The sequence below is a fragment of the Antechinus flavipes genome, chromosome 2 (genome assembly GCF_016432865.1).
Source record: "Antechinus flavipes isolate AdamAnt ecotype Samford, QLD, Australia chromosome 2, AdamAnt_v2, whole genome shotgun sequence".
In the NCBI taxonomy this organism is placed as follows: domain Eukaryota; kingdom Metazoa; phylum Chordata; class Mammalia; order Dasyuromorphia; family Dasyuridae; genus Antechinus; species Antechinus flavipes.
Window position 1 is genome coordinate 552861199 of NC_067399.1, and position 19695 is coordinate 552880893.

A 19695-nucleotide genomic window follows, 5' to 3' on the forward strand; every position below is an offset into this window, starting at 1 on the left:
CTCCTTGGGGGTATAGGCCTAATAATTTCCACTGGGTCAAAAGACATGAACAAATTAATTTTCTAGAAAACTTCCAAATATGTATCATAAAAACTGGAGCAATTCACAATTTTGCCAATAATGTATTATCTTGCGCCTATTTTCTTTGTCTAATATTGACTGTCATTAGTTTCTATCATCTTTGGCAATTTAGTGGGCAGAAAAAGAAACGTCATTCTTATTTTAATTTATGCAACTTATTGATTATTATTAAAGAAGTTAACTGCGGGATTCAGTGAAGATACACTTTTTCTATCATTCATAGTCTGTTTATAAGAATCAGTGAGTATGAAGGAATTTGAGGAGCTTAGTCCTGCTTATTTATGCCAAGTAACACAGTTTAAGGTTGGTAAAAAGCCATCAGACCATGGCCCTGATCGAAGTTTTAGGACTTAGTAAAAGTATGAGTATATGCACTAGGATATTGTTTTGTTCTAGATCCTATTACCTCCCACAAAGACCCATATATGGATCCTGGGAAACTACAATGAGCAACTTATATTGAGTAGGATATCTGAACACCACGTTATTCAACTTGCTGTAGTATCCACTAGGGAAGAGGAGATTTCTAGAAGTGAAGCTGGGTAGAAATAAAGGAACCAAGAACTTAGTGTATGAATTTCTCAATAAAAATGATGATGATTTCAAGGTCTTTGATCTAGGTGGTCCTGAAGGTGGCAGGGCCATCAAAAGAATTAGGGCATTTGAAAGGAGGAAAAGGTTTAAGGAAAAAGATGAATATTTCAGTTTTGAACATGTTAAAAATTGAAAAAAATTAACTTTACAAGTACAGAATGGGGGAAAGCAGGGAGAAACAGTATCTGTTTAAAATATCTGGGATTTAGACTCTAAACTTTAGAGAGCTATAAGTTTAATATAAGTCAGCTGAATAACACAGTCGCCAAAAAAATGTAATGTGCATCTTAAAAATCTTCATTTAAAGAAGAATAGTGAATTGAATGTAGGATATGATATTCCTGCCAGCCTCAAGTGATACTGCATCTGGAGTATTATATTCAATTTTGCGTGGCACGTTGTGGAAGAGATGTTGACAATCTAGTATATATCTAGAAAAAGGAATCATTATCCTGAGAGGAATATGTCATGTGGCCATGACTTATCAAGACTTGTTGAAAATACTGGAGATGTCTAATCTAGAGAAGAGTATTCTTCAATGGGAAAGCTGATAGTTATCTTCAAGTATGTGGAAAAAGTGCTTACACTGTTCTGCTTGGGCTCAGAAAGCAAAAGTGGGTGCCGTGAGTAGAGAAGCAAATTTTAGCTTTATGGAAATAAACTTCCTAACTACTAAAATTGTTCTTGAGTGTGTGTGTGTGTGTGTGTGTGTGTGTGTGTGTGTGTACGCATAGCAATATTTTGTGAGATTAAGGAAATTTTTAAAAGGTAGAAATTTACTTAATGCCAAAATGTAGATGTTATTTTTATTAAGAAACTGAAGCTTAACCAAACTTAAATCTGATAAGGACATGATCTTGGAGAGACTGGCCCAACACTTCCATAGTGTTCTCAACAAACTGTCATCAGTCAATTCTGAAGTCACTGACTGTGTACCTCACATTGAAATTAATCACTCCATGACTGAAGTTCCAACTGAAGAAGAGGTTTTGAACGTTATTGGGCTATTTTTGTGTGGCAAAGCATCTGATGCTGATTCTATTCCAGCTGAGATTTACAAGGTGGGCGTCCATTGCTCCTTCAAAAGCTGACTGAAATTTTTCACATCATAATAGTAGGAGGAGGTTATGTTCCAGAAGTTCAAGGATGCCTCCATTGTCCATCTCCATAGAGATAAAGGGAATAGAGTGTACTGTGACAATCACAGGGAGGTCTCTCTCTTAGTCATTGTTGGCAATATTCTTGAGAGAGTCTTCCTTAATGGGTTGATCCTACACCTAGGAGAAGTCTCATCTATCTGAGAGCTAGTATGGTTTCAAAAGGGGTCAAGGGACAGTTGATACAGTATTTGCTGCCTGATTACTCCAGGAGAAATGTCAGGAGCAGGACAGAAGTCCACATATAACATTTGTAGATTTGCCCAAAGTCTTTGTGGGTTTATGGAAAATCATGTCAAAATTTGGTTGCCCAGAGAAGTTTATCAGTATGTCTATTTCAGGATGTTATTATGTTTGTCTGGACAAAAGAAAATGTTTTCAAACTTTCCCAGTCACTAATGGAGTAAAACAAGATTATGCTTGTTCCAATGCTTTTGAGTGTGATGTTTTCAGCCATGTTGTCAAATATCTTCAGGCAGCTATCACACTGATAGTAAATTCTTCAACCTGAAAAGGCTACATGCCAAAACTAAAGTGGAGGAAGTATTGGAGCATGACCAATTCTTTGCTGCTTCTGTTAATTTTGATCTAGCAATTAACACCAAGAAAACATAGGCTTTCCATCATCCAGCAACACACCATCCATATGTGGAACCATCAGTTACAGCAAATGGAGAAGTTTTGATTTTGTGGATAAATTCACTTTGTTTGGCAGTATATTTTCTGGAGATGCTCACATTGATAATTAGGTTGACACATGCGTTGTCAGAACTATCTTAGTGCTGGGGAGACTTCAAAGGAAAGTGTGGAAGAAGAGAGATATTAAATTGACTACCAAACTGAAGGTCTACAGATTTGTTGTGTTGACCTTATTTTTGTATGCCTGTGAAACCTGAACAGTCTACCAGCACCATGGCAGGAAATTGAATCTCTTCCATTTGAATTCTTAGGAAGATTATGAAGATCACCTGGCAGTATAAGATACCAGTCACTGAAGTCTTTTCTCAAATTAAATTGCCAAACATTCATACTCTACTATAGAGAGCACAACCCAATGGGTAGGCCACATTGTTCAAATGCCAAATGTTCATTTGCCAAAAATACTATTTTATGGAGGACTCACTCAGGGCAAGTACTCACAAGGTGGTCAGAAAACAGCAATGCAAGAATACTTTCAAGCTCTCTCTTAAAAACTTTTGAATCGATTGTATAAAATAGGAAACATTGACACAAGATTGACCAGTATAGAATGAGAAGATGCTATAATCTATGAGCAAAGCAGAATTGAATTAGCTCAGAAGAAATGCAAGATACACAAAGTTTGAGAAACTACCCCAAATGTTCATATTGACTATTTATGTCTGATCCACGGCAGAGCATTCCAAGCTCATATTGGTTTGATCAGCCACAGTCAGACATACTAACTTGATTCTAACATACTGATGTCATTTTGGTCTTCTTCAAGAACAAAGGACTACAACCAACAAACTAACACACACACACACACACACACAAATATGTATATATGTGTATTTGTATGCATATGCATATATATACATATATATATATTTATTTATAGTAAAGTGATAATTAAACTTATGGCACATGATGAAATTGCCAAACAAGAGGAGAAAAGAGACTGGACTATATTAGAATGAAATTTGTTGGACACCCATGATTATTAGGAAGAAAAGATTGAATCTGTAAAGGAAATTAAGGTGACAAATTTCCCTTAGAGCCCAGAATTCTGTCACTGTACTTTTTAACTTTGAAATTAACTAATCTGTCTTTTCCTTTTGACTTTTTCTCATTCTTAAAAGAATTATGCTGATTCTTTCATCTACCACTTTGGGAAAGTTCTAATTGCTATGAAGTTTTTCCCTATATAGAATTTAAATTGGCTTCTTTGCAACTTCTGCTCTAAGGTGTTAATTCTGCCATCTTGGGTTAAGGTAGAATAAATCTAATTCCTCTTCTTTGTTATAACTTTTCAAATTTTTGAAAACAGGAACTTCTTTTCTTTCAACTGTCATATTTTGAATTATCTAAATTCCCAGGCATTCTCTTGCCTCTTTCTTCCTCTTACTATTCTTTAGGAATGTACTTCCATGGCCTACATCATCATCTATGGTTTTAAACTCTAGAAATCAGTAGGTATGTACTCCATTCTATAGCATGATACAAATATAAATTTCCATATGAAATTTCAAAACAAACATATATTGAGTTATTGTTTTTGTTTACCACAATTCAACTGTATTGTAAACATTTGTTCAGTTTTTTTGTTAACCTTAAACACATGTACAATTATTGACTTCATTGTCTTTTAGACAATTTTCATTGCAATTATGGGAGGAAGTATATTACAAACTCTGAAGTGCATGTGCTCTCCATGTTTTTTTGTCCCCTTTAGGAATTGCTTATTTGGGAGGTGTATGCAGTGCTAAGAGGAAATGTGTGCTTGCAGAAGACAATGGTCTCAATCTGGCATTTACAATTGCTCACGAGCTGGGCCACAAGTAAGCATTATATTCTTAATTCTGCCTCACAAAATGCTTTTGTAAGTATGATTCATTTACTTTGATGTAAGTTGTTAAAATCAAATTTGTACTTTAAAATAACATTATTTTAAAACTTATTTTTTCACGTAGGATCAATTTTGAGAATATATTTCATGTGCACTACTCTCAAATGAAAAACTGGTAACAATTTAGTAGTAAAAAAGTGAAAAGTTCTGACTAGTAAACAGTTTTATTCTTACTGTTAAAATTTTTGAATTCATGGCCTTTTACTTATTTTTAAAACCAAATAGCAAAAGAGAATGGATATTTCTTTGGGTTAGCCTACTGACAATATTTTATGTAATGAAACAATCTTTTTCCATATAAATGAATGATTCCTATGACTTATATTTCAATTAATGTAATAATTCTCTTTACTTCTAGCAGTTTTCTTTTCTAAATTATTTCTAATAAAATCCAAATTTCTGAGTATAAACTCTAAATTCTAGTTTCTCAGAGAATGCTCTGTTTTTAAATGAATATTTATTTTCCACCTCCCAAAATTCAATGGAAACCTTTCCTTTTAATTCATAATTTCACAGAATATTCTAGTTGGAAATGTTCTTACAGCATGCAGAGTCCAACCCTCATTTTACTGGTAATGAAATTATGGTCCAGAAAGATTAATTTGCATAATCTTCAATAATTCTTGAATAACAGGAAACAAGGTTTTTTTAAAGTAATCTGAAAAGTTTGTTATTCCTGAAATGACTATCTGCTTTGTCTATTAATTATACAAGTAAGAGAATGTATACAAATATTACAAAATAAACAATTGTGGCTTGAGTGTTTAATACTTTATACTGTATTTAGAAATATTTTTCCCTAGAATGGAAAAAGTTTAGTGAAGTGGAAATATAGTTCATAGAGAAATTAGTATTTTAAGATAAAGTCCCAAATGACTCACATATTAAGGCATTTGGGTCCAGTTTCCTGCCATGGAAAAGCTGTATGTTTAAAAAAAAAGGATAATTGTTTCATTTTCAAATGTATTTATTCCATTTTATTGCTTTCATTTAAGAAAGGGGATTTTGGTATTAGATATTTCTATATCTATTAAACAATATAAACAAAAGGTAATTGATGGGTGCCATTATCTGATAATGTATACAATTTTTAAAAACTTAATAAGGACATTGCACCTTATAAGTAGTTCCTTTAGCAACTTGATGAACAAGTGACTATAATTAATTTTTTTTTGCTTGGGAAATTTTTTTTCTGTATCAGTGATGTATAGCTTATGCTTACTCTAGTCCTTGGATGTGTCCATAGTTTATTAGCATAGGGAAGCCTTCCACCTGTGCAGATCATTCACTAGCTTTCTTCCTTTATCTACCTCGTGGCTCCTGACTCTTAGACTTCTTTCTTTCCCATACTTCCCCCATTGCTTTTTAGCTTCCTTTTATGTGTGGTGTTCTCCCATTTGAATGTAAGCTCGATCAAAGCAGGGACTGACTTTCTTTTGATTGTATTTGTGTTACCAGTGCTTAGTTTTTGATACAAGTATTTGATACAAGACTTAATCAATACATATTGTCTTGACTTGACAGACTTCTTCCTATCCTTTTGTCTGCAATTCAGGAACATCATTCTTATGTTTAATGTTTTAGCTACCATTATAATACTGATTTCCAATTTTGAGAACTGAAGAAATTCTGGATGGTTTTTAACACTTATGAATACAGTGTCCAAAAAGCTTTGAACTAAATTTGTCATATCTGAGTTCTACCTAATTTGGATTAGTTTGGATATCAATTTAAAGTTGAAATACTAGGTAGTGATTTGAATTTCTATGTTTTATAGCCTCATGTAGTATACATTTATGTACATAAACACCCTAAACATAAAACCTTTCTTCTTTTTACTTTAAACATATAACAGTTTCTCCCATTACTCATCTTACTCTTATGAATGAAACATGTACAATTAGCCCAACATATCTGAAGGCTAATTTCAATCATATTTTGATGCTACTCTTCAGCTAAAATCTTGGAAGACTTATAGTTTATTGTTTATAAATCTATTGTGCTCAATTACATCCAATAACAGATAGCTTTTTATTAAAACTCCTAAGTTGTGTGTGTGTGTGTGTGTGTGTGTGTGTGTGTGTGTGTGTGTTTAACTTATCATACTGATTAAAGTCCTTTTAAGAGAGTCTATTGCTTAAGAATTATTTGATCTTGTAAGAAAAAGATATTTAAGATTTCACCTTTAAGAATAAAACAATAAACTTCATCTATAGGAATTTTCCAATTATATCATGTACAGTCTAATCAAACCAAATAAAGGAAATTGTGTAATTTTATCATTTAAACCAAATGGTCCCTGCTGTATGTGTATGAAATCTGAAAGTAGATTTACCATCCAAAACAGGATGGGCCCTAATGAATCTTCTCTCCAGGTAGATCTCTTCTACTACTGATATATCTTAATGGGTAATTTAATTCTCCATCAATAATTTTCTCTGGGTGAGAAATTACTTATACAAAAAGAATTACTTATACATTCATCAATAATTTTGATGAATGTATAAGTAAATCTTTTTCAAAATAGGATTTAGGGACTACTATTGAACACATAATTCCTCCAGGTGGTCCATTGTTCAGTATTTTCATGTTTATTATAGGACAATATAATTCATACAGTTTTTTGTTGTTGTTGTTGTTGTTTCTTGCATGAATGCCTGCAAATAATAGGAAAGAAACACCATTTCATTCATCTCTTGTTGTGATCTAGTTCAGATGGATCTGAATCGGCCCCACATTGGGCGCCAAAATGTGGTGAGCTTTTTCTTCTCAAAACGCAGCCAGGTGATAAAAGTTCAGATCTTTTATTATCTCCAATATAGCCCGGTTAGCTTAGAGGCCTATCTCTCTGCTTGGTTCCAAGAGCTCTCTCCGAATGTCGCCAAATCCAAAGGTCTGGTCCTTCAGCCTCTGCCTCTGCTTTCTTCAGCCTCCAGCCAGCTCCATTCTTCATGTCATTCCCGGAGAAATCTCGACTTGTAGCGTCTTCACTCTGAAGAACTTCTTCGACTGGCCCATTGAAGCTCTATTTATGCTCAAGAGAGGGATTGTGGGTTTTCTCCCAGAGTGCTCTCTGGCCCAAAGAGCTTCAAGGGAGGTGTGAACTCATTGAACTCCAATGAGTAAAGGTGTGAACACAAGCCTTGTATTAATTAGTTCTACTTAGTACCTTGTTTCAGGTTCTGCCCAAAACATCTTCTTGTAAGATTAGATCAACTCTAATTAGTTAGCAGTTAGTAAGGATTCCAACATCTCCCCCTTTCTCTTGTTTTAAAACATAGGGGGTTCCTGAGGGGGTATACATAAATCCATCAATATGGGCCAGAACTTTGTAACAGATATACATGGTATACATAAATCCATCAATATGGGAGGCATTATACATAATTTACATAAGCACATAGCAATATAACACAGGCTAGTAGTAATGTAACAACATGAATCAACCTGAAAATTTACACATGTCCATAAGTCCTAGAAATAGTCCATAAGCAATCCATTGTCCATTAGTTCATGTGCCAGGAATCTAATAATTCTTGTAAGCTCTGAAGTACTGCAAAAGGTCTCATCAACAATTTTTCTTCTTAGGGAACCCAATGATTCTTGCTGATTTTTCAAGAACTAAAACAGTCTCATCTTGTCTTAGGAAATCCAATGATTCCTGAGATTTTAAAAAGTTCTTTTAACAGTCTCATTGTCAGCTATCTGATTCTTTCTCCATCTGTGGAAATATAAGCAGATCCTCTTCCCCAAGCAGTTAATCTAATTCCCTTCTATTTACCAAATTTGGGATTTCTCCTCATCATCTGGTAATTACATTGGAGCTGTTTGCACTGGATATTGCCTTGTTGTCTTAAAAGGCCTGTATTCTTCCCAACTGTAATCCTGATTGCTTTTCTGTTGGTTGATGACATCAGAGTTCTGAATTTCTAAAGTCTCTCTGGGTATAACCTCAGCTGCTATCATGCTCCACCTGTCCTTTGATTGATACTTTGGAGCTGGATCCTGCCTCTCATTTCTCTGGGTCATCCTACATTCAGAGGCCCAGTGAAAGCCTCGGTTACATTTTGGAGTTTTGGGTTTTGGGTTTTCTCTCACCCTGTCTTCTCACTCTATCTCCATATCTACAATGAGCTCTCAAATGTCCAATTTTTCCACACTGAAAACATCGACGAGTTTCTCTAGAATTCCTCTGCCAAGAAGGACCTTGTCTTTCCATGTTCATCATAGTCTGGGCATAATAAGCATTTGTGCCCACTGTGGCACAGCGTCTTATGATTTCCTCCAAAGGAGCATCTTTGTTTAGCCCCCATATAATTCTTTTGCAAACCTCATTGGCATTTTCCTTAGCCAAATGTCTAGTCATTATTTCTGTGGCAGCATTATCTCCAATGGTTCTTATTACAGCTGTTTGGAGACGTCCCACAAAATCTGCAAAAGGTTCATTGGGACCTTGCTCTATTTTTGTGAAAGCATTATTTCCATCTTTCTGTCCAGGGAGAGAATTCCAAGCTTTTATTGCAGCCTTAGAAATTTGCTCATACACTGTTATGGAATAATAAATCTGTTCTGAACTCTCTGCATACTGACCTTCTCCAGTTAGTTGGTCAAAAGCAACTTGTACAATAGCTCCTGTTTGCTTATTGCATTGGGCTTGAATCCTACATAATTCATGAAACTCTGAAAGCCACAATAAATTTTGTCCCGGTTCAAGACATGTTTTAGCGATGGATTTCCAGTCATTCGGGGTTAAGATTTCATAAGACAAATTATCCAGTAACATCTTCACATAAGATGATGTAACCCCATAAAGAGTACAACCCTTTTTCAAATCTTTAATTTTTCCCAAATTAAAAGGAGTGTATTTTCTCTCTTTTTGACCTGAGGAGTTGAGCTCTTCAATCACAGGATATGCATTTATAAAATCAGATATATCTTCTCCTTCATTTTTTGCTTTAATTAATGCTTTTTCTAATCTTGTCAAATTCTGCTTTACAGGAGAAGCTGACTGTGTTTCTGTCTCTCTCCCTCCCCCTTGTTCCACCCATGAAGGGTTAATTGCGGGGGGAGGGTCATGAGATGTGGAATCTTCTAATTCCTCCTGCTGTGAAGTATCACACTCAGAATTGTAATTAACTCCATTCTCATCTGATTCGTCCTCCTTTTCACCTAGTAAAGTTGGCACTTCTTCCTCCTGTACTTTCCTTTTCATCATTCTATCACTTAAATAACTTCTTATAGCCAATTGTATTACATTATATGTATTAATTATTGAGTTAGGCCCATTTTTATCATAGAATTGACAAAGATCCTCTCCAACCAATTTCCATTCATTTAGATCTAATTCCTTATCAAGAGAGAAACAAGGACATATGTCCTTTACAGTTTGTAAAAGTTCAGTGATTTGCTGTAAACTTATAATTAAACCTTGGCTTTCCATAATTTTGACAATGCTCTCTAAACATTTTCCTTGAACAGAAACAGGCTGTTTTCTAAATATCTGTCCCATCTTAGCTGAAATTCTACTTTAACTCTTCTAACAAAATTTCTTTGTTGCACTCACCCTAATTTCTGGGTTGATGAGTCTTTTCTACTGGATCAGGATCAGAGGCTTTTCCACTTGAATCAGGATCAGAGCTTTTCCACTGAAATCCACTGAGGGGTCTGTTTGTCCCACGTTCAGGGCGCCAAAATGTTGTGATCTAGTTCAGATGGATCTGAATCGGTCCCTGTTCAGGTGCCAAAATGTGGTGAGCTTTTTCTTCTCAAGACACAGCCAGGTGATAAAAGTTCAGATCTTTTATTATCTCCAATATAATAAGAGAGCTCTTGGAACCAAGCAGAGAGATAGGCCTCTAAGCTAACCGGGCTATCTCCAATATAGCCCGGTTAGCTTAGAGCCCTATCTCTCTGCTTGGTTCCAAGAGCTCTCTCCGAATGTCGCCAAATCCAAAGGTTCTGTCCTTCAGTCTCTGCCTCTGCTTTCTTCAGCCTCCAGCCAGCTCCACTCTTCATGTCATTCCGGTCAAATCTGACCGAGAGCCTCTGTCTGTTTCTGTTATCCAAGAGGGAGGAATTGTGGGATACGAGAGAGAGGATTATAGGTTTTCTCCCAGAGTGCTCTCTGGCCCAAAGAGCTTCAAGGGAGGTGTGAACTCATAAAGGTACAAAGTTTACTTTGTGAAGCTGGCATACTTGTGAATTCCAATGAGAGGTGTGAACTCATTGAACTCCAATGAGTAAAGGTGTGAACACAAGCCTTGTATTAATTAGTTCTACTTAGTACCTTGTTTCAGGTTCTGCCCAAAACATCTTCTTGTAAGATTAGATCAACTCTAATTAGTTAGCAGTTAGTAAGGATTCCAACAATCTCTGATTTTAAATAGCTTTGATTTCCCTATTCGTTCTGCTAAGTTTTGTTTCATCTTTTTTTTAATATGAAAAAATGGAAATAGAAGCAACATGAAGTAGCTATTCATTGAGGGTATCTTTTTTTTCTTGTCAAATCAGTTCAATGAACAAATAAATTTAGGAACAACTGGTGTGGACAACTTCTGACTCTTCCTGACCTCCTTCTTTCACTTCAACAGGAGAGGGAATGACCTTAAAATTGGATTAACATTAACAAAAGGATTTTTTTTTAACCAGAGTTCACCCTTTTCATATTGAGATAGTATTAAACATCTGCTCTAAGACTTTCAGAGTATTTCCTTCAAATCAGAGTTCTAGGAGAATAAAAATAGAACAAAATCATTCAAGTGAACTTCGGTTAGTGTCTTCTGAACCATTAGGAATCATGATCACATTAAATGAAGATGAAAGGAAAAGAAGACCAATATAAATTTTCACTGATAACAGCACACACATATTTACATTTTGAAATCTAATAAAAAAATAAGAAAAATATATAACCTCATCCCTCTTTTCTGATTAATAAATTCCATTGAAAAAGTCACCAAATTCTATATGGGGTAGTTTTATCAGCAATTGCCTAGATTATCTTTAAAACCAGACATTCACCAATAAGTTTTAATTGGAAAAATAGATTTAATGTTAGAAAGGGAACTATTAATTTTACTGATCAATTAAATTTTGGCCACTTAGGGCCATTTGGATCAGAAGTTCAGAGACTTAAACAGAGTAAGTCTAAATAGCTTTTGCAAGTTTTATCAGTCTAGGAAAAAAAAACTGTCATTCTAGATTAGCTGGTAGCTAATAGACTATAGTTTAATTTATTTCAGATTCTATGTTTAAAGATTTTTATCTACAGGTGATCAAAAGGTTCACTTATCCAGTAAACAAAAGAACAATATAATGAGTATACTCTAACATGCCAATCCCTGTTTTTGATCAATACTAAAAGCCAAATTTAGATTAGAAATTTATTAACATAAATTTCTGGGGGGGAAAAACAGTCATTCTCCTAGTGTGCTGCTTCTTGTCATTGACTCCCCCCACCCAGGACCACTAGAAAGTTGTGACATTAAAAGGATTGATATGGCTAAGATATATTGTTTCCATTTTTTGGGGGGGGCAATACAAAGTTACTGACTGTGACTGATGAATATGAAAATTTTAAATGTGAGAGTCAACAAATGATCTCCAGGTTTAGGGATAAGAAATAAGATAGGTCATCTTATAGTAGATGACATTTTTCAAATTTTTTGTTCTTGTAAAGATAACAAAAAAGCAAGTACATCTTTGATTCTGATGAAACTGAAATTTAGTAGGATTTTGAAAAGTAATCTAGAAGTTGGATCATATAAAAGATCTGAAAGAAACTTCAAAGTCTATTTAACCTAATCCCCCTGGATTTACAGATGAGGAAATGGAAGTGAAGACAGATTTTGTGACTGATTTATGGTTATATAGGTTGCTTGATGTCTATATTGATCCAATCATTTGTTCAGAATATAACTTCAAAGTACTGTTATTTTTTAAAAGGGCTATCTATTCCAAGATTTTTATAGTAACATTTTTCTTAATAAGAGGGAAAGGAAACTACTTAAAAGTCTAATATTAAAAGTGGGGAATAATTAAATAAATTATTCTTTATTTATATAATATAGAACATTAATGCAATTTAGACACATGAGTATAAAAAATATAAAGAAATATGTTTTAAAAAACTATGCCATGCAACAAAGTGAAAAAAATCAAAACTGAATACACAGTGTGATAATGGAAGTTCATTAGTGAAAAGGAAGGATTCTGATGGAAACCAAGAAAGCCTGAAGAACCTTGATATTTGATGTGTAGAATTCATCTATACAATAACTGCAAAATAAATTCCATTGGTCATAATTATTCTAATATTAAAGTTACTATAAATCATTTATCAAAAAAAGAGAGAAATGTAGAAGAGCAAAATACAGTTCTTATTTGCATCAAGTACATGATAACATGGTAGAATTATTGCGGTTGACAGGGACAGCGTGGCCAACATGGAAAAGAGAATTCCTTGATGAGGGCCAAAAGTTAAAATTTGTTCTTTCTTCACTTGAAAAAGATAAATGATGTGTTTATGGAATATCAAAGAATTAGTTTGCATTCTTGCAGAATTTATAATCCCTATTATAAAAGAAGAATAATTAATGTGTCTAGATCACAGGATCATAAGACCTAGAGCTGAAAGAAATAATAAAGAACATCTAGTTCAACAATTTCTTTTTACAGAGGAAGAAACTGAGACCTAAAGAGATGAAGTGATTTATCTAGAGTCACTCAAATGAGTAATAGAGCCAGAATTTGTAACGTTCTGGTTGGTTTTCTGGAGGAGTTGTGTTAGAATTCTTACAAGGTGCTAAGTAAGTCATTGGAATTGATAGAGACAATGGTTGTTTAGCAGGGTACTTAACAGTTCTGTAGATATACTTAGTACTTATTAGAATTCACATCTTTAAGAGAGCATATATAAGCTAGGAGTCTCAACTAGGATGCACTTCAGGAGATTTACAAGTCAGAGACAGCAGCTGGGCAGAACTGAGGAAGACAGAGAAGTAGTGGCAGGTTGTCCTTTGGAGAACTCTGAAACCAAGATCCAGAAGGCCTCCAGGAAAGTTAGCTGAGCCCCAAGTAAAGGAAAGAGAAAATAATGGATTTGGACTTTAACTCCTGGCTGCATTTGAGGTGATTATTGAACTGAACTGAAAGGAAGGCTGCCTCCAGAAGCCCCCCAAGAAACCTCCTCCCAGAGAACATTATATTTCAGAGAAGAACGTTACAGTCTTGGAACAGCCTTCTTTTCAGCTTAGTAATCACAAGAATGGTCAGGTGTTAAAGTCCAAATCCTTTATTATCTCCTTCAAAGTCTTGTCGCCTTGTTTGGGGCTTTGGCTGGCTTTCTTGGAGGCCTCCCGTGGAGTCTTGGTTTCAGTGGAGAATCGAAGAAGGAGAGTCTGCCTCGTCGGTTGTATGAGATGGAATGAATCTAGCTGAGTTTGTCCCAGCTTATATGCTCTATTACAGTTAAATCCATTAATCAGATTGAGTATAAGCCAATCATTATATCACTAGGGAACCATTATTTGTTGTAAGATTAAATCAATCATACTGAACTATCACCATGCTAAATTAGATAACCACTGTCTTATCAATTCCACTTAGTTAGCACCTTGTAAGAATCCTTGTTTCAAGTACAGAGTTCTGGTCCATAACAAGAATCCAAAAATATTCACAGCAAATAAAATTGTACTCCATGCTTGATTTGTGGACTTAAAAGTTTTTTCTAAAGGAACAATTCCCATATGAACCACAAAGAAAAGGTAATTTGGACTTGATAAGTATTTGAAGGCTGTCATATCTCTGAGACATTCTGCAGGAATATATGAATGAATATAGGAATATATTTTCTTTTCTGTAATATGAGGCAAGGTTCTCAGCTGAGAGAACAAAGGTAGCAGGAGCTATGGAAGAGAAGGGGCAGCCATGGAATACATGAAAAGTTTTAGAAGAACCACTAGGAAGAACAGAATAGTGAACCAGTAAGCAATGTATGGTAGGATAACCTAGTAGCAGTGAGGACCATTTGTAGTTATGTAAAATGCATTTCTAGTGGATCCAATAAGAATAGTCTCATGATTCTCTCCACATTAGCATGTATTTAGGTAATGAATGATGGGAGTGATTCAAAGTTGAGATATGACTGGACATAATAGGTGATATGATAAGGAGCCTAGAGTCTTAAGAAGGGAGGACAATATAAAGTTGAATTGGTTCACCAAAGATTAAAACTGGGTAGAATAGGAAAGAGTGACTAGTGTAGGAAAGATGGCCTAGGACAAAATTGAGGAATCAAGGGATTGAAGATGCAAATGAAGAGTAGGGAAGGAAGAAATATAAGGGAATAAAGAGGGAGAAGTATAAAGCCAATAGATTATGGTTGGATAAGGAGATTTCAAAATTCTTGAATATGGAAAATCAGTACATTTATAGGTGATAAAATTAAGGGTCTTCTTGTAGCTGAGGTGAGGTAGAGAAGTAGGTCACAGGAGATGTAGGTCAAAGAACTGAGTGGTCAAAGAATCTGAAAGAGAATCAATATATATGTTGAACTTCCCTACTAAGAAGGTAGGAATTGGAGAGGAGAGAAAAATTGTAAGCTAGGAAACAAATTCAGTGAGGAAGGAAATGGCGAAGACTGGGGGTCTGTTGGAATCTTTTACAAACTGTTAAGTCATTAGATTTGAGAGAGACAATAATTATCTAATTTAACACAGTTCAGTATCCTTGATCTAATCTTACAAGGAGATATTATGGGCCAGAAGAAACAAGGTACTAAGTAGAACTAATTGATACAATGCTTGTGTTCACACCTTTACTCATTGGAATTCACAAGTATGGGAGATTCACAAAGTAAACTTTGTAACTTTGTGAATTCACACCTCCCATGAAGCTCTTAGGGCCAGAGAGCACTCTGGGAGAAACCCATAATCCCTCTCTCTCACATCCCACAATCCCTCTCTCTCATGTATGAGAAAGACAGAGACTCTTGGGCAGAATTCAGCTGAATTACACAGGGAGTGAAGCTGAATTTAGATTGAGAGGGGAGCATCAAGTGAGTTCAGCCAGAAGCCCTCTCTGGGTGAGGAGTTTTACTCTGGAACATTGACTGGGGTTGGAGAGGAGAACTCTGGGAGATTGAGAGCCAGAAGCCCTCTCTCAGAGGCAAGACAGGTTCACCTAGATGCTGGCTCTGGAGGCTGAAGAAAGCAGAGGCAGAAGCAAAGGACAAAGCTGCAAGAGCTCCTAGAACCAAGCCGAGAGATAGGCCTCTAAGAAAAGCTAACCGGGCTATATTGGAGATCGAGAACCAGAAGCCCTCTCTTTGAGGCAAGAGAGATTCATTCCATTTTCCACTTGGCTGGCTGGAGAACTGAAGGACAAACCTTTGGATTTGGAGACATTTGGAGGCAGCTTTTGGAACCAAGCCTCTCAACTAACCGGGCTATTTTGGAAGGAGAAAATAAATGTTTGCATTTTATCACCTGGCTGCGTTTTGGGTGATTATTACTCTTAACCAAAACTAAGGCTGCCTCTAGAAAAACTCCCTGAGAAACCTGCTTACTCCAGAGAGAACTATTATATTTTAAAGAAGAACAAAAATACCACAGGGGTCTGTAAACAATAGCTACCAGAATTTTATTGGGTGGTAGACATAAAGAGCATAAACCCTAAAGAAAAAAGATTACAAAGTGATGGAGGAAGAGGAAGAATCTGGAAATGGCAATGGGGAACAAGAAATATTCCAACTCTCTAACCTCTACCAGTGAACTGAGAATTTAGTGAAAGTATATTCAGTCCGTGAAAAGTGGATAAAAAGGCTGGGTCATCAAGGGAAAGGCAGTTTTCAGTAAGAATTAGTATGTAGATGAAATTGGAGAGGAATCAATTTAAGATGAAAGGAAGTTTATTGCCTATGGAACAGATATTCCAGATGGCACAATGGAAAGGCTTAGTAGAATTAGGATGAAAAGAAAAAATAGAATGGGAGAGATGGGGGGATGGGATTGAATAGTTAGTGGAATATGGATAATGATGATGATGAAGGTCTACAGGAGTTCAGAGTCACTGGGATTCGAAAGGTATATGTCCATATGAGAACTACCTAAGCAATTGTCCCTATTTAGTTCATAAACAGTTTCTGGCTGCATTTTCTATTACCTGTGGGATATTGGTAAGGAAAGATTACATTATGTCTCTTTGAAAGCACAAGGAGAAAGAGCTCCAAATGTGCAGCTTTCTTCTGAATCAAGCAGACATAGACAATATCTAGACCATCAAAGGAATTTCATACAGAGAATAAGGGTTTGGAAAGTTGAATCTATGTCCTAGAAACTACAGAAAAGGAAAACAATTGATTTCAATCAGAATGCTGCAATGTTCTATCAAGACATCTGAATATCTCAAGCCCATTCTCCAATTGATAAATGGTCAAAGAATATGAACAGACAATTTTCAGATGAAGAAATTGAAACCATATCTAGTCATATGAAAAGATACTTTAAATCTCTATTGATCAGATAAGTGCAGATTAAGACAACTCTGAGGAACCCTTCCACACCTCTCAGATTGGCTAAAATGACAGGAAAAAATAACAGCAAATGTTGAAGGGGATGTGGGAAAATGGGGACACCAATACATTGTTGATGGGTTGTGAACTGATCTAGCCATTCTGGAGAGTAATTTGGAACTATGGCCAAAGGGCTATCAAAATGTACATACCCTTTGACCCAGCAGTGTTTCTACTGGGCTTATATCCCAAAGAGATCTTAAAGGAGGAAAAGGGACTCACATGTACCAAAAATGTTTGTGGCAGCTCTCTTTGTAGTGGCAAGAAACTGGAAACTGAGGGGATGCCCATCAATTGGAGATTGACTGAATAACTTATGGCATTTGAATGCTATGGAATGTTATTGTTCTATAAGAAATAATCAGCAAGATGATTTCAGAAAGACTTGTAGAGAGTTACATGAACTGATGCTGAGTGAAATGAGCAGAACTGGGAGATCAGTAACAAGATTATAAAATGATCAATTCTGTGAAAATGGCTATTTTCAAAAATGAGATAATTCAAGCCAGTTCCAAAGATCTTGTGATGAAAAGAGCCATCTACACTCAGAGAGAGGACTCTGAGAACTGAGTATGAATCACAACATAGCATTTTCACTCTTTTTTGTTGTTGTTTGCTCGCATTTTATTTTCTTTCTCATTTTTCTCTTTTTGATCTGATTTTTCTTGTGGCAGTAAGATAATTGTATAAATATATATGCATATGTTAGATTTAGCATATTTTACCATGGTTAACATATATTGGATTACTTATCATCTAGGGTAGGGGTGAGGAGAAGGGGGGATTGGAACACAAAGTTTTGCAAGCATCAATGTTGAAAAATTATCCAAGCATGTGTTTTGAAAATAAAAAGCTTTAATAAGAAATTTCAAAAAAAAATTAAAAAGACATTTGAATATCTAGGCAAGTCATTCTTGAAAAGTGGCTCCAAATATTTTCATGTGGCTACCACCATTAAATCTATACCTCCAAATAATCTTATACTTCAAGATACTAAAAATGAGAGATATCATCTTGCCAGCAAAGATCTACATAGTCAAAACAATAAGTTTTTTAGTAGTAATATGTGAGAAGTTAGATAACAAAGAAAGTTAACCACCACAGAATTATTAGTGCTTTCAAATTTTGGTGGGTTTTTTTGGGAGAAGACTTTTTTTGGAGATCAAATCAAACTGTTTACTGGAAGGGCGAGTACTGAAGTTGAAGATGAAATACTTTGACCATATAATGGAAAGACAGCGCTCATGGAAAAGATCCTATTATTGGGAAAGATTGAAGGCAAAAGGAAAAGGGAACATCAGAGGATGAGATGAATAGAGTGACATGGAAGCAATGAACATGAACTTGGAGAGACTTCACAAGATAGTGGAAGATAGAATCACCTGATATGTTCTGATCTTTGCAGTCATGAATAATCAGATACAATTGAACAAATGAACAACAATGCCAACTTTGGTAAAGGAATTTTCTTCACTGGGAAGTTCCATATACTACTGCATTCAAAGTTCTAGTTCCCTATTTCATTTGTTAAGGTTGTAAAGCCATATAAAGAGATACCCATACTATTTTTGGACCCTAAAGTTCTTTGTATATAAACTGTGTAAGTGTGTGTGTATGTATGTATATGTGAATATATACATATATATATAATTTATATCACATTATATCATATATAATTTAATCTTCATAACAATCCTGAGGGATAGGTGCTATTATCTATACTTTACACATGAGAAAATTGAGGCAAATATATTAAGTGACTTTCACAGAATCATATAGCAAGAAAGTGTCTAAGGCTGGACTTGACCTGAGAAATTATTGACTCTTAGAGGTCCCGCACTCTATCCATTTAGCTATCTAGCTGCTTCTTACAATTGGGTTTAAAATATTAATTTTGAAATTATAATATAAAAGTTTTGGCCATTCAAGGGTTCGTCTTTTTAAAAATGTAATGATTTTACTGTAAAAAAAAAAAGCTAACTTAAAGAGTCAGTAGTATGATGGAATAGCTAAAAATGTGGATAATATGCTAATATGATGTTGAATTAAGGCCATAGTGTCGAAGGCTAAGGAATTCTACTATTCTGCTTAACTACATCAAGAGTATTGTGTTCATTTCTGGACGGCATATCTTAGGAATAACTTTGATAAAGTAGGAAGCCAAGATGGTGATTCCAATGACAAAAAGGTTCAATTTCATTCCAAATCAGGATTTTTTTTTTTTTTTGCAAAGGAACTAAGAATAGACATAATTACTTTCTTCAAGCATTTGTGGGGTTAAAGGAGTATTAGCTTTGTACTGCTCAGGCAGGTTTCAGGAAAACCTGGAAAGACTTATATGAACTGATGCTGAGTGAAGAGAGCATTAGCCAGGAGAACATTATACACAGTAACAGCAACATCATGAGATGATCAACTTTGACAGGTTTTTCTTTACTCAGTAATACAATGAGCCAAGACAGTTTTTTTTTTTTTTTTTTTAATACTGAGGCAATTGGGGTTAAATGACTTGCCCAGGGTCACACAGCTAGGAAGTGTTAAGTATCTGAGACTAGATTTGAACTCTGGTCCTCCTGACTTCAGGGCTGGTGCTCTATCCACTGCACCACCTATCTCATTCAAGACAGTTCTTAAAAATTCACGATGTAAAGTGCCATCCACATCCAGAAAAAGAACTATGGAATCTGAATATAGATTGAAAATAT

General features: G+C 35.2%; 1 protein-coding gene across 1 annotated transcript in view; it reads left to right on the top strand.

The window, feature by feature from the left end:
* Nucleotides 1–19695, top strand: part of ADAMTS17 (ADAM metallopeptidase with thrombospondin type 1 motif 17) — a 507844-nt gene that overhangs the window by 217986 nt on the left and 270163 nt on the right. The window contains exon 8 of the mRNA XM_051980996.1: nucleotides 4246–4351. Within this exon, the coding sequence (XP_051836956.1) occupies nucleotides 4246–4351 (106 nt within the window). The remainder of the gene's footprint in view (nucleotides 1–4245; nucleotides 4352–19695) is intronic.